Here is a 15,882-nt window from a genome sequence, read left to right on the forward strand (position 1 = left end):
GCATCAAGAAAAGCAGGAGAGTGATGCTTCCTTCCTCTCTGCATATTGGAAGAGGATAGCTTTTCAAAGGTTACACAGCATTTTAAAAAGAACATGGACATGATATGAAATTATAAGTACTGGCACTGCAACAGTTTCTTTAGACTACAAAAATTTCTAAAATGTAATTTTTTGCTGAGTTTCTAGAATATATTTGTTAAGGTGTCAAACAAAATTAGACTACTCAATATGTAACGCTTGAAAAGAGTCTTTATTTTAAGAACAGCTCACTGTGCATATTAAGGATCAGCTACCATATATTCCACAAAACTGCATTATCAGCTCGAACAGTAAAATTAATCTATAACTTTATGGATATATTTATTAAGCGAAGTGTTTGGTAAACTATTACAAATATCAGAATAGGTACAGAATATAGCCTTAATTTGACATTTTTATATAATGTACATTTCCAGACTTTTGACAAGTTAGCATGACACACAAAAGAGAGAAGGAAATAGCTTGGCACTTATGCCAACTTATCTTTGTTATTTTTACAAGATCTAACTTTGAAAACATCAGCTCTGCCAGATCTTTCCTTTTCCATAACCTGTGTATCTGTCCACACCAACTCAATTACAGACCATCAAGTTGCCTCATGTACCACATCAAACAGGTCAGCTTAACAGTTCAAACCATGATTTAAAATACCACCTATGTATTCTTTCCCCAGAACACAGAAGTTTCAACCTGCTTTTCAAAGTAATTTAAAAAATTATCAAGACATTTATCAATAAACTGAAGACATGGTATTTAATACACTTGTTTCTACAGTGATGGTTTTGAAAGCCATAATTTTGTTTAGCTAGTAAATCAGCTCTGAACTGCACAATCTACACTAGATTTAGTGAAACCTAAATTTAGTGTTATGTAATTTTTTAACAACTGTTCCCCTTAAGAAGTTTCACACTTTTAATAATAAATGCCATATTGTACCCAAAGGCTATCTATGGTACAAGCATTACTCCATCATTATGAAATAAAGTACATCAAAAGTCTTAAGTGACAAGTGACATACATAAATTAAATTATGCATTAAGTGTAAGAAAACATACATTCTAAGATCTTTTTTAAATTTTTTTTAAAGAAACAGCAAGATAGTCAGGAGATAGATGTCAACAAACTACATAGTTCCACAAATGCTGAAGCTGGATCACAGTATAACTCAAGTTAGTCAGAAAACATTGAAAAATGTGTTTTAAAAATCCAGTGGTTTGTTTTCTAGCCTCTGCTTTTCTTTAAAATAACCTGCAAAGAAAAGAAAAAAGTATATTTATCAATACAATTCAGGCAGAAGACAGAGACCAAAAGGTTCATCTAGCTAATCTGTTTCCAAGAGCTGTGTTGCAAAGGGTAATACTCAAAGGAAAAAATTAGAAATAAAGCAAAAGTATACAGAAAGATTTCAAATTCAAGTTGGTTTTTTTTAAAGAAAGAACATTCATAAGCAAGAATTCTGTAAAATAAAAGGCTTATTTTGAAAATTAATGCTGAGAAATGGCATTAATCAACAGTACTCTTGAGCCATCAGTGGATTCCTTAAAGTTCTTACTCTGTTAGGCCTAGACAAAAAGAAAAAATAAGGTTTGTAATAATACAGTTCTTATGCTCAATTTCTGTTTGCAGTGCCTCACTTCCTTCTGTATCAAGAGCACACAGACGTTTGGAAGGACATTTTTTGGTTTGGAGTTTAAATTGAAAAATGAACTTCAAAGCCCAAGTGGGACTATTTAAGTGTTAAAATTATTAAAATACACACAGTTTTTCCTTTCTTCCCACCTTAAAAAAATAAATGGAGCACAAAAATGTTCAAAAAGTGTTAAGATTGCAGTTAAAAAGAAACCATGAATGTCTAAGACTCCAACTGCAACATTCACTTGGCTACCTTACATATCCTGTATATGTTTCTGTCACTATAGTAATAGAAAAGTATAAAACTAAACCTTTCAGCAGAAGGGAAAAAAATAGTGAAGATAAACAGAAGCCACAGGACCAAAATATCAGGTAACATGAAGTTTTGTCCTCCCAATTTGCTCAGCAGGAGAAGGAGGTTAAAGAGATAAAGAGACTGAATTCCTTCATGACAACAAAGTAAAGCAGACATATCCGACGGAGTGAAATGAGCTACAGAATAAAAAAAGGATTTCAGTCATATTTTGACAATAATTCTTTCTAGGAGACAAAGCTGCATAACATCTTCCCTTTTCCCTTCTTTTGCATGTAAACAAAACTCACCATGCTCTGCAATGCAGCGAATTCCTTCTTCACAGATGTTCATTCATACAGCAATTTTTGTTATGCTGAACTACCCATATAACAATCCACAGTCTAATTCTCCCTTAGTTCTTTCCTTACCAAATACATCACACATCACACAAAGCATCTGTTTGTTCTTATATCCACACAACACCGCAGAACCCACTATGAACTTATTTCAGACTAAGCAGGTAAGAACTGAAGCTGTAAGAAAGGTATTTGAACCTCTTTGAACTATTTCTCACCTGTTCCATAAAGCTTCACTTATATCACTGAAGTTAAGACAGCATGCTTCCTTGCAGTATGTATGTAGTATCAGCTGAAATAAGGATCCTCTAACTTTGGACTGCCTTTCAGGCCATGAAGGCTTGCTGGTAGAGCATTTTGTAGACTTACTCATATATTGAAATTATGACTTTAAACAGGGAATAATCAAGAAAAATTGGGTTATATTTAATAGCACAAGGAGAGTTAATTTGTTTTCTTGGTGACAGTAAATTATGCCAATGATGGACAAAGAATATTAAGTGTCTATAGGTTTTGGATTATAAATCAAATATCAACTTTAACACAGAAAGCTTTTGTATAGGCTGTCATAATATATTATACAAAAATGAAAAATATTAGAAGTGCGTTAATACCTTTGCTGCAGATATGGTGTGCTCAGGTTTTATTATTTTACTTTTGTTCTCAAAAGCATTTGTCCTGGCTTCTTCTGCTAGCCGATGGAGAAACAATAAGAAATTCAAATGAACCTTTAAAATAGAGAAGAAAAAAAATTTTATTCAAGTTGTTTAAACACAGTTTGCTTTTTTAAAGATTCATTGTTTGCAATAGAAAATTTGCATATTATACTGCTTCCAAATTTCTGAAAGGTGCTCTCAGAAAAAAAAAAATTATCACTCAGTTCAAGCCTCAGTAAATTTCCAAGACATTCCCTTCATGCAAGACTCTTGTAAACAGTGTTTAAATTTAGTATACTTAAATAATAAAAGTGCTTCAGAAATGATCACTCAAACCACAACTGCTCTAAGAGGAATGCATCTGATTTTTATTAGCAGTTTTTAATAATAAAAGGTAAACACAAATATCACAGAATAAGGAGACTTTTTGCTTACTAGTAAATACAGTTAGTTTTCAGTGACTACAACGGCCAGACTTTTATGAACAGCAAATTCATTCCTGCCTTATCACCAAATGGACTACAGACAAGTTCAAGGACTTCTGCCCCTTTCCAGTGTAAAGCGACACTGACATTAATTTCTCCAGAACTTGGAATTCTCCAGTGTCAGGAGGTTGCATCCATTTTTTCCCCAGCTCATCACTTAGCTTTTTTACATTAAAAGAACTGGTTGGGCAGTGTTCCTTTCCATATGGAATGCTGTTCTGCTAATACAAAAAAATTGCAGCAGGCAAGGAAGGAACTGCTGTAGCCTGGACTTAAACTGCCAGCCAACAGCACACTTGTGTAGTAATTAATCAGGGGCCTATAAGACAAACCCCTAGCATTATACAGGCACTGTGTGAATTATTTAAATAACCCAACCTGAAAAATTGATAATTGCACCTTTTGTAAATTAAACTTTCAAACAACATTACCTCTGCTACATAAAGTGTAGAAATCGACTTTTGCAATCAAGAGCTTGAAAAAATATTACTGAAGTAGAAGAAAGTTTTCTTTATATGAATAAGGTGATGCATTTATTCTGCTGTACCTTATCTGTAAACCTGGAACAATGTAACATGGAAAGTTACAAATTAAGAGTTTAAGAAAAATATTTTGGCAGTGGGTTTGCAGCACGAAGAATCTGTTACATGTTCCTGTCACAAGAACTCGGTTCCTATGACAAGCAGTTTAGGTAGTTTTTTAAAATATCCTGAACTAAATGAAGCAATAGATAAATTTACATAATATTTGACATCATTTGGAAGCATCTACTACACAAAAAGCAGATGTACTTGCAGATTTATTTCACAAAACATAAAAGCTGATTTAGAATCAGTCTTTAAATATTTACACAGAAATTATTTCCAGCAGAATCAAGCAGTGGCACTAAAATAATGTTCAACATTAGAATTCTCATTATTAAACTTATCAACATGGAGATTAGATTTCTGGAAACAACCTGAAGGAGAAGTGAAAGATGGAACAAAAGCTTCCATACTTGCATGCCCTTCTGAGATATCTAAAGGCAAAAGTATTAATTTTAAAATTGCCTTTTAAAACTGCATCTTGTCTCAGAATCACTGTACCTTTATTTTCCTATTCTCAAAGCAAATTGCTGCATGTGGAGAAGCTTCCTCTGTACTCCAATAGCTTTAAACAGTCACGTAACTAAAATTGCAGCATTCCACAACAGAGCACACAGGTTAATAAATATTCCAGGTTATTCAAGGCAGTTGAGAAGGGCCAGTGAAAGGCAGAATGACTAGGACAGTTACTGGCAACTAACTAAGCAATACCATATTTGTTTAAGGACATTGCTTTACTGCATATTTAATTTTTGTCCTTCTGCATAAAATTTAAAGACTGTTTTGAACTAACTAGTCATGAAAATCACCTTACAAAACTGAATGTTTATTTTCCAGAAAAGAAAGGATGCAAAATTTTAAGAACATACATAAAAAATTCACAGCACTATTTACACAGCAACTTCCACACACCTGCTCGACAGAACTGAGGAATAGCAGGGACAACCACTGTAATTTTGTTTTACTGCTGTAACTTCAAAACAATTCTTAACAATTGATATTTCAGCTTCAATGCACACTTATTAATTATTCTATGGTGATAAGAAATTTTAAAAAGGCCATTCAGCACAATACCTCATGCTTTTCCTGCAATGGAAACACACATGTGCTGTTCTAGCACAAAATAAGCAGCTGAGATCCTGCTTTTCTTCTATAATTGCAATATATTTTCTTCTCTGACCATTGGGAAATATCTGAACTTCAGTACTAAAATCATTACCTCTTATTTTCAAAAAGAGCCTTGAAAAACCCTAAACCGCTATTTGCATCTCTTCACCCGGAGATATTATCATACTCCTTAAAAAAAAAAAACAAAACAAAACCAAACATCTTCCTGAGAAAGTTTAATGAAATTTGATAGCTACACTGTACAAAGAGATAGATGTGAACACTTAGGAAACAGGTTCTGACAAAGCTTCAGGTTTTGCGAAGAGACTTGATCAGAAGTGAAGAAGAAACCTCATCCAAGTATTCAACAAAAATTATCTGAATTCTTATGCCTTTCAAACTTGTTACGATCATATAAGAAGACATTGGTTTATAGAGTAAATAATCACTGAAAGTTGGGGAAAAAAGAAAGTCTTATTTTCTCTTAAGGCAGGCAGACCCCTTTACTGAAATGGGCATATACTGCAATAGATTCAGACATAAAGCATGGATCATTCTGGAAGATAGCCCAGAAACTGAACTAGCACGTTTCTCATACTTCCCTTGAGAAGAAATAAGCTCTCTGCTCAAAAGATATATGGCTCCATCTTGTTAAGACAACTACTATATAAATTTCTGACATATGCAATCTAATCACTCTTACAGGGTTTGCAGAGAATAACACAGGCACCAGAAAACACACTCTCAAAATTTGTCACCTGTCTTACTACACAATAAACTCACCAATCCTTTTTTTGTTTTTCCTAAAAGAGGCATAATTTCAGCTGTGTTGATTATTTAGCCATGGAAATAAAGATCGAAAGAGCTGCTAGACACAAGCCTAGTTGAAGAACATCATGGACAATGACCACACCTGGACATTCTTCTTTAAAGGTAAAATAAAAAAGCCAAGCCTTGTAACATTAAAGGCTGCGTAATTTGACATCACCAGAAGAGACAATCTAAGTTTACATTACATTATTAAAATTTATTCTGATCTCATCCTTTGTGCTGCAATGAACATTTTCACAGCCATATTTTAAGCTGGATCTGTTTGCTGTTGTTTATAAGTTTCAGTGCATTCAATTCACTGACTGTCTTTGCAGCTCAGAGAACTTTAGTGCCAGGACCAGGAAGAGATGGGAACTAAAGGCCAGGATTTGGAGGGATGTCCCACTTCCCCCTTTTCAGACAGCCACACTACTTTGAAACCAAATTTTCATTACCGTGGAAACACAGACCAACTGTTACCAAGGATTAAATAAAAAAGTGTGATTGTGTGCATTCAATTAGTTGACTACTGCATTCCACTGAGTAAGCTTTGAGTAGGTCTGAGCATGAGTAGCAAGGGGCCAGGTCCTTAGTCCACAAAAAATCCAAATGCAGCAAAAACATCAGGAAGAGATCATATTTTTATTAGCTCCACTCCATTAGAAAAATATTTAATGTTTGCATTCAAATCTAAATACTCTGAAGTAATGGCCATTTTCCTTCACTTTAATCTCATATTACTTATTTTAATTTTGTATGTTTACATTTAGCTTCATATATCCAGACAGCAACCTTCAAGATGCTGCAAGACACAACTTTTATACACACATGAAACGCTGACTTACCATTTAACTCAGGCCCATACACAGTATACAGCATACTAGTGCTAATGCTTTAATGCTCTGAGAGCCACATGCATTTGTAAACAAGAGGATATCACAGTCCAGCAAGTTAAGTCGACTAAGTTCTTTCCAAGAGTATCTTTTCTATGCATTTTTTTTTTTATACAGCAACTACCACAAGCTTTCTTGAGGTCAGATTTCCTTCCTGTAGAGATATAATTTCTTGGTGAGACAAACCCTACCTGTGCCACAAGCCCCTTAGAGCAGGTCAGACACAATTCAGCTTTATTGGCCTGTTTTTGCAAACTTGGCTCTTTTATCCCCACTTTTTTGGCAGGCGTTTTTAAACCGTGATCAGGACCCCAGCACCTTACTGGGTTCCTAACAAGACTTGTCATCTCACAGTTTAGGGCAGAGTCTACCTACATGGCCTGCTAAAAACATATCAGCACTCAAGAGCAGCTTAGCAGCTCATTGATCACAGCTCAGCTGAATACGTGTACACCCGAACCGATCTACACAAACACCTGCATCTAGCAGCCAGATAACCCAAATTGCTATTTCTCGCTGTGTCTACACCAAACTCTATGAACATCAGTGTGTACATGGAGTGACACAAAAGCCATACACGAGCCCGTCCCTTGAATCGCTGGGAACAAGATCGCTGTAAAGAGCGACAATACAGCAGCCACCAGCAAAGCGGGAGCGGCAATCTCTTATCACCCGTATTTTCTCACAGACCTCTGTCTGTCCCTCCAAGCTTTGCCTCCCCCTTGCCCGCGGGTCCCAGCGGAAGCACCATTGGTAGTAACTGGGCATCCCGTCACACACAGGGCGCACAGGCCGCAACATTTAGGGAATAAGCGTCCCAGTTTAGGGCCGGCTGCCCCCGCCGCAGCTGCGGCTGCCGCCATGGCCAAAGGCAGGAGCTCTCCCGGGCTCCCCGGGGCAGCCTCGCCTCGCCTCGTCTCGTCTCTCCTCCGCCCCTCTCCTTCCTCACCAGCAGGTCGGCGTTCGCCGCCAGGCGTAACTGCGGCTTGTGCTTCTTTATAATTTTCCGCAAAGTGCTGCGGGGCGCCGTGCGCTTCATCCTCCTCCTCCCGCTTTCCTTCCTCCTCTCCTCTCCTTCCTCCTCCTCCCGCCGCCCTCGCTCCTTCCGCCGTTCGAATCCGCCGCCCTCGCGCAGCCCCGCGCGCCCGCCGTGACGCAACTTCCCAACGGCCGCGCGCGGCACCGCCCCGCGCCCCGCCCCTGCCGCTCCCGGTCCCGGCGCTTCCCCGGGGCCCGCGCTCCGAGGGGTCCCAGCCGCGCTTCCCGAGCGGCCCAGAGGCTGCGGGGGGAGCGCCCCGCCGAGCCCGCCCCCGCCGCCCAGGTGGCGCACGAGCGGGGAAGGGCGCTCCCCGAGCAGGTGCTCGAGGGACGGGCGGGTCCCGGTGGCCGCCCCCGCGGCCGTTCCCCTCCGTGTGGGTCCGCTTCCCTCGTGAGCGAGCCGAGAGCTGGCTATAGCCAGTTACCCACACCTCCACCCAGGCGTTTTTAGTTACAAGGACGGGAAACGGCGCGGGCAGTTCCCGAGTGCCGTTCCCGAGTCCTCGAGTGGCGCTGCCGCATGGGGGAATTTCCCGAAGCTCCGGGAACGCGGCACGGGGCAGGGGGAAGCACCCTCGGCGCTGGGCTTTAAGTTGGCGATCGTGGCCCAAGTTGCTGGTGTTTCCTTGCCGCAGAAGGGAGATGGACAGCACGCTTTTGCCCCACTTAGACTGTGTGACCTCGCTGGGAGATGGGGCAAGACTGCAGGACCGGGGCCCTAATTAACACCATTATCTTTCGCGGAAATGAGCTTAGAGTGATAGCTGTGTTCTGCACGTAAATCTGGACAAAATCCTGCTTTAGTATGGCATTGACTTATTTGTACACAGAAACACACTGGTTCTGAAGTCGTGATACTTTTACGTGTCATCCTTCCTCCAGCATCTGTCCCTGCACTCCTGCTGTAGCTGACGGATGCTGCTGACTGAAATACGGGTTTCCCCACAGAGGGGCCCCTGTAGCTTGGCATTCTCAGTGTATTTGGACGGTGTGTACTTAGTTGGAGAAAGGGTCAGGATTTCATACTGAGGTATGGGGTTTTTCAGCATATTTATTAGGGTTTTTTGTTTTCTTTGGCCTATGGGATGCTTGCAAATTTAAATGTTGATAAGATAAATATATCGGCTTAATATGTTCAAAATACTAGCACCCAGATATGAATCAGTTTTGTTGAAGTATGTTCTTAAGCCTGTATGATTTAGTATTTTAGTTAATTTTACAATATGCACAAAATGTAGTCCAGATAGAAGTATGATATCTGACAGCAGGAGAGAATTTAAGCTTTGCCAGTTCTTCATACTCCATCAGACATTCGAAAATGATGCTTTCTTCTTTCAGTTTTGACTGTCACTTGCCATTAATCGTCAACAGCAATGTTGATCTTACAGTCAGGGTCTTAACTTTTTTTCTGTGAAAGAATAAGCACACTAACACGCAGAACTTTTCTGTGCAGTACAGTTTAATAATAGTCCCAGTTAATGGCTCAGCAGCAGTGCTACAAGTAAACATTTGGGGTTTTTTCGGTTAACTGAATGGCTCTGACTCAGGAGCTAGATAGGGTCATATACTGTAATGCTCATAATATACACACAGAAACTTGCATCAACAATAACTCAGCATGTCAACAGATGCAAATCTACAGCTGGGATAGATCAGGAGTTCCACTGGACCTTACGTGGGCTGAGAGCTGGGCCTTAGTATCTCGCACTGTTGGTGGGAAAATGGCATGGGCAAGCATTTTACAAACTGTAAGAGTTGCAAAGGTGCCTCTACTGTAAGTCTAAAACTATTAAAACACACCACACAAATTTGAAACTATGCAGTGACCTGCATAAAACAACAGATACTGAGACCCAAGACTAGTAACTCTATCTTTTAGTCATGTGCTTGCTATGTAGAGAATGACTGAATAATGAAATCTACTATTAAGTGTAATACTGTTAGAGTTTTGTTGGTTCTGATGGTTTTGTATTTCTAGTGGACTAGGGGGGGTTTTGGTTTTGTTTTTAGCCACAGAAAATAGTAATCTAAAGTGCTGGCTCAAATCTACATATTTACCAGATTTCCTAACTTCTTAGGTTTTGAAAAATTAAAATGGTTACTTCAAGCAATTGATAACAGAAGTCAAATGTACATGTAGTAAATTAAATGTATGTAAATTATAGGTTATGATTTACTGAACAAATGAAATTCTGTATTTCAGATTTCTCCTTCAATTTACATTTTAGGCTATTTATCAATAAATATTTCTGTAAATATGATTTTAGTAGCTTAATTTTAATATGCAAATATTGTAGAAAAAGAAAAAATTGTAGCTCTGTACATTATGAATTTCAATGGACAAGAATAATTTTATAAATTAAATAAATTATTTTTTAAATCACATCTGTTTCAATTATTTGGTCTGTATTAACATAGGGATTAATGATTAGATTACAGTGATTTAGAAAACTGCAGTCTCGGTATATGTCTGATTTTGAACATGACTGTTTTCTGTCTTTTTAATAGAATCCATAATGTTCAGTTATAATATTATGAAATATTTAAATAAGCAAAAGGATAATGAAAAATGAATTTTAAATTAATTATTGGAAATTATTATTGAAATTGCTAATTTTTTCATGCTCATGCAGCTTTATAAAAAAGGCAATTCCATGCCTTACAGGCAGATTTTCATATTTTACCTGTTCAAAAGTTGCAGGAGTTTATAATCCATTTTCTACAAGCAGTTGCCTTGTTTTCAAATAATGTTTCAAGAATGTAATATTTTTCCACTTTTTAGCAATTGCAGTTTTTAAACACATTAGTTCATTTTGTGAACTTCAGCTGCAGCACAACATCTTCTGAGTTTTCCAGCAATGCTGAGCTGTGTTTTGGAACTAAGGGCATCATCTGGGACCGATGATTAAAACAAGGACACTTCAGCAATTAAAATAGTACCATCCAGGTCTGACTTCTTCAGGAAAACAGTCTTTTCATGTTCCTTTTTATTTGTTTTTTTTTGTTTGTTTTTTTTTGTTTTGTTTTGTTTTGTTTTGTTTTGTTTTTTTTAACACAGGCAATTTCAGTGACATTATTTTGTCATTTTTGTTTCCAGATCATGTGGGTTTCTTGAAAACACATTTCCATACATTTCAGTGGCTAAAAAGAGGCCAAGTTTGGGGCCATCCCTGCTGAACTTCAAACCAGTAAACATTTAGCTCTCTCTTTCTGTGAGAAAAGAGGTGAATTTAAAGACTAATTTTATCCACTTCTCTGGTGCACTGTAAGTTGAAATAATGGTAATATTTGGAAATGAAATTAAAAAGCCATGTTTCCTTTCTATGCTGAAACTTTTGTAAGTACATCCTAACTTGCTAAATTTGTTCTCCCTGTCTGTACTTCATAACTATTCATTTAACTGTTTTGTTTCTGGATTTTGACATCATCTTCAGTCAAATTCTTCATCAGCTCTTCATCAAATCATAATTTTAAACTCAATCTTCTCTCCAAAAATGCTGAATTTTACAGTATTCATTTTAAATATTCATATTACAATATTCCATTTAAAGAGTGTTATATGTTGAAATTAATAATCACATTTTATAAATTCTTGCTAAGCCAGAGGTCTGTCTGTTTCTTCTCTAGTCAAGTAGAGACTGTTAAATATTTTCTAGTGGTAATCCAGTTTCAGTGGTTGATTAAAGACTTGGAAACATATCCTGGATATGAATGTCAAAGCCTAAAATCTTTTGATGTTTTGTTTGGTGGTGAAAAGATATCTCTAAAACAGTACATAACAATTCAGCAAATGTAAACTCTCCTATAGTGTAGTTGATATGCTTGATCATAGTGATTGGGGTATACAGACTGACTCTCCTGTTACATTTGTGTATTATTTCTGTTGGATAATTCAGGTGGGGTCGAATACTTTTGTAGAGAAACAGGAAAAGAGATAATACAAAGGAGCAAATTGTATGTTTTCTTCTCCTCTGTGGAACTTCAGAAAACATCTTTCTTGAAAAAGAAGGGGGAAATGGCAATTTTAACAGGAAACTTTTGCCTTGTGACTGTCACTATTGATGTAATGACAATAATTTAATTGCAGTAATAAATACTACTCAAAACTTTGGCATTCACCTTTTATTTTCATGAAGAAAGGACAAAATTCTCTAGAATCAATTATTTTCATTACTTTCAGATTTTTTAAATTTAATTCTATTTCTATCTGTGTTTCAGGCCCAGAACACTAAAAAACAGGAAGGGCAAAACATCGTAAATTATAGTTGAAATTGTGACTATTTGCTGATTTTAAGGTTTACCATTTAAGCTTCAGTTTAATTTTTCAGGACATTCTGTGTATCAGCCCTCTGTATATCAGGCTCTGAGAACCTGCCTGAAGTCAGTTGACTTCCACAGGCCAGACACCATCTGTCTGTTGTGACTGCTTTGATTGCATTCATAAAATGGATGTCATTCATACTGAAGCATATAAATCACAGCTCAGCAGTCACTCTTACATTCAGAGATATTCCTCGTGTACTTCACATGCCATCAGCTAAAAGTGTATCAGTTTCACTGCTTTTGAAGTAATTTGATGCAGGATCACATTGATATTACTGTCCATTACTTTATTAAATTATGTAGGAGGAAAATGTTTATTTTAGGTGTTTTCAATGAAAACCATAAAGATTAATAAATTACACCAAAAAACCCCGAAATCTTCAAATACCCACTTCATGTGTGTTCATGTAACTTTTCTCATTATTTTTTTTAGATTTGCACTTTATTTGTGTTTTGCTCCCGGATATAATACACCCATTTAATGCCTGTCTTATTTCCTCCCTGAAATTCCAGAAGGAACAGAGTGTTATTATTCTCTTCAGATGTCATGCTTGCAACAACTACATACAAACCAGAATGATCTTCCAGCACCTGTGCTGTGATCAGCTAATCCAGACCTGCCAAAAAGATTCCCTTCTATCAGAAACTTTTGCAAACCTAGACAGTATTCTGAAAAATGCCTGTTCTCTGCCTTAAGAATACATATTTTATGCAAATGTGTTACAAACAGAGAAGAAAGTAGAGCACAAAATTTAATTATATTATCCAGGATTTTACTTTACTAAAAACTAGCCTAATTAGCATAACATGTGGTAGCAATAGCCGCCAATAAGGAACTCAGAGATTAATAGATAGATACTTACTACCCAACTGCCAAATTTCTAATTACATTTATCAGGGATAGTGGATCAGAGGAGTTGACCACAAGAAGGCCTGAAACTGATGGTTACTTTTTCTTTCATGGTTGCTTTGTTCTTTGCATGAAGGGTAGCAACATCTTTTAGCCTCATCTCCCACAGGGACCACGTTTTTTCCCTGTTGACTTCTTCTTCAGTCAGAAAAAAAGCCCTAGAAGTGTAATATGCAACAGCATTTTCCTGCCTCTTCATTAATTTCCCGTGGGTTATGTCAGCTCTGAAACACAAAATTATGTGCTATGGAATGGTCTGCTTGGCTATACAACTTTCTACCAGTTTCCTGGCCGTGGCTGCAGAGGAAAATGGGTGATCACAATTTGAGATATCCACACTTAAAGCAAAAACTTAATCCCTTGCTGATGTTTCAGATTGTCAGTAATCCTCAACTCTCCTAAAGCAGAGGTGGAAGTGGTCATTAGACCAATGTAAATGACAAATATCCACTTCTTGCCTGGTACTGCCCACATACCCCATGAATATACTAAAAGAAGGGTTATATATATGCATTTTTGGTTACATTAAAGCTAGTTAGAAAACTGATCGCATGTATATCTCAGGTCAAAAAACAAATACAGTTAATTATATGTTGTAATTAATAAATGGTAGGTGATAGCCAGCGGGATGCCTGCCTGCCACCTGGTTTGCCTCAATAACCCTGATGACAGACTTCAGCAAACTAAATTCAAAGAGAAAAAACAAAGTAACAGACCAGTTATGTTTCAGATGAGGTAAACTGATTGCTGGTCACTTAAATCACACTTTTTGTGACAGAAGCCAAGCCATAATATTATTGTTATATGTGAACATGATAGAATAAAAAGAATGGCCACTGAAGTGAAGCAAGAATTTAAAGATTACCTTCAGAGTGCACGGAATACAAAAATACTACAACAGGAATTGCCATTAGCTCACAAATTTGGCATGTACTGTGCTGTCAAGAAGAGAGGAGGAGAAAAATAAGTAATTTGTATTTATTTCTTTTCCCATTATAATTAATAAGGGAGTTATTAAAAAAGAGAACATCTCAGATGAAACATAAGTAATTCAAATAGGCTGCAATCAAAATGTGTTTTTTTCATGAAGACTTTTAGAAGTTATTTATTAACTGCCAAAAGGAATATACATTCACCTGAGAACTAAGTAATATAATATATGCCAGTTTGCTGCAAATGGTTCCTCAGTGATCTGCTTTCTTTAGCAAGCAGACATGAAATCATTTGTCTTCAAAATTATGCTAAGAAATTAATGATCTAATACAAACTATCAAGAGTGGAATGCAAAGTTCAACTACCTATTTTTTCTATGAAAAGAATAGTGATTGAAAACATTAGACTTGTATTAGTAAAAAATAAGCACTCTAGAGAACTACAGCGTTACTCTTTAGTTTCCATCATTACAGAAATGCTCGAATTTCTTTTGAGTACACAGAAATCTTTGACTCTGTCACGCTTTCTGCAAATTCACAAATAACTTTTTTTTAACAGCAATTATTAGCAAAATATAAACCCCTGTGAAACTCTTCCAAATTGTATTGAGAATCAGTATTTTTCTGAAGGTACCAAAAGGAAAGTTTTAAAATGCTGCTGCTGTAGCCTAAAGGAAAAGTACTCCTTCAGAGACTATGGTGACGTACAGAAATTACTAAATCCTTTTCCCTTTGGCTAGTTAATTGCTAATTTTATTCTTGGGAATGTAGTTTTGGGTGTGGGTTTGTTTTGTTTTTTTAAATATCTTGGTATATAGAGTTTAGAAAGAAGTTTCAAAGATTAATTATCCATTGAGCTAAAAATTCTTTCAGTAGCTTAGAATCATTCTGCCTTCTGGGGACAGTAACATTTGCAGTTTCATTTTCAATTAAATGGAAGTGGTAATTTAGAGAGTGAAAGATAGTGTATATACTTCTTTGAATGTAAAACAATGCCTTAAGTATTACTTAAATAAATAGAACTTTGACCACAGTTTTGTAAATAAACAACTGCCGATACAATCTTTTTCTTTCCATGCAGAACAAATACACTTTTTTCAAACAGTGCTTGACACAAAGGAAAACAGCAAGGGTGTAACACCTCAGGTTAATAAAACTAAAAGATAGCAGCTGTAGCTTTGCACAGAGGCAAGGTGCTGCTCTCTGCTGCATCAGAGCCTTAGCCCAGTACACCCAAGAATAACCATAGTGACTGTGGGGACAGGAAGCCATATCGAGTTTTCTTCCCCGGCCCTACATGACTCTGTAAGCCTGTTGTTAAGAAGTACATAAATGTATGTGGAGGCACCACAGACAGTAGAACTGTTCAGTAAACAGAGTTTCAATACTGATTTTCTAGCCACATTGAGGCTCCCTACCTGAACTTACATAGGGTAACCTAATTTCCACAAAGCTAAGAAAAATATCTATTTTAAGCTGGAAGCCACACCTCTTGCATCAGCACAAATACAATTACAACAAAACTAATACCATAAAAACACCGAGTGAATCATAACACAAATGCAAAATTTTTTTGGAAGGAACATTCTGTAATGTGAGCTGACACTTGGAAAACAGAAGTCAGCTCTAAGGTCTCTCATCTTTACCCTGGGTATTTTACGTTTTGTATTTAGGCTGCCCTATCTGAATAGGGGCAGAGTTTTGTTTTTCAGGGTACTGTGATGTTCATCATAGTAAGTAAGGTTGCTCTGATATTTTTTAAGTATCTCCACCTGGGTAGGAGCTGTGGCTCCTTAACTTAACCAGTGATGCACCAATATTA

The 15,882-nt window shown here is 37.1% G+C and overlaps 1 protein-coding gene across 2 annotated transcripts; it reads right to left on the reverse strand.

Annotated features, from left to right (window-relative positions):
* Positions 1 to 231: 231 nt before the first annotated feature.
* CENPW (centromere protein W) lies at positions 232 to 10,699 on the reverse strand. 2 transcript variants are annotated; one of them, XM_058802436.1, is made up of 4 exons: positions 10,671 to 10,699; positions 7,807 to 7,903; positions 2,937 to 3,050; positions 232 to 1,287 (listed from the first exon to the last, which is right to left on the reverse strand). In XM_058802436.1, exons 1-4 carry the CDS (start codon positions 10,697 to 10,699, stop codon positions 1,261 to 1,263), a joined length of 267 nt encoding a protein of 88 aa, XP_058658419.1. In that variant the 3' UTR covers positions 232 to 1,260. The 2 variants fall into 2 exon arrangements, with proteins under 2 accessions (XP_058658419.1, XP_058658420.1); XM_058802437.1 differs by lacking the exon at positions 10,671 to 10,699 and having other exon boundaries at positions 7,807 to 7,991.
* Positions 10,700 to 15,882: the final 5,183 nt, after the last annotated feature.

Source organism: Ammospiza caudacuta, chromosome 3 (assembly GCF_027887145.1).
Source record: "Ammospiza caudacuta isolate bAmmCau1 chromosome 3, bAmmCau1.pri, whole genome shotgun sequence".
In the NCBI taxonomy this organism is placed as follows: Eukaryota; Metazoa; Chordata; class Aves; order Passeriformes; family Passerellidae; genus Ammospiza; species Ammospiza caudacuta.

What these genes read in the sequence shown, in the direction of transcription:
- CENPW (XM_058802436.1), bottom strand. Translation starts at nt 10,699, where the DNA reads ATGTGTTTAAAAACTGCAATTGCTAAAAA. An exon ending in CGGCGAACGCCGACCTGCTG is followed by an intron (nt 3,051 to 7,806) that starts GTGAGGAAGGAG and finishes TCTATTTTAAAG; the next exon opens with GTTCATTTGAATTTCTTATT. An exon ending in ACACCATATCTGCAGCAAAG is followed by an intron (nt 1,288 to 2,936) that starts GTATTAACGCAC and finishes TTTTCTTTGCAG; the next exon opens with GTTATTTTAAAGAAAAGCAG.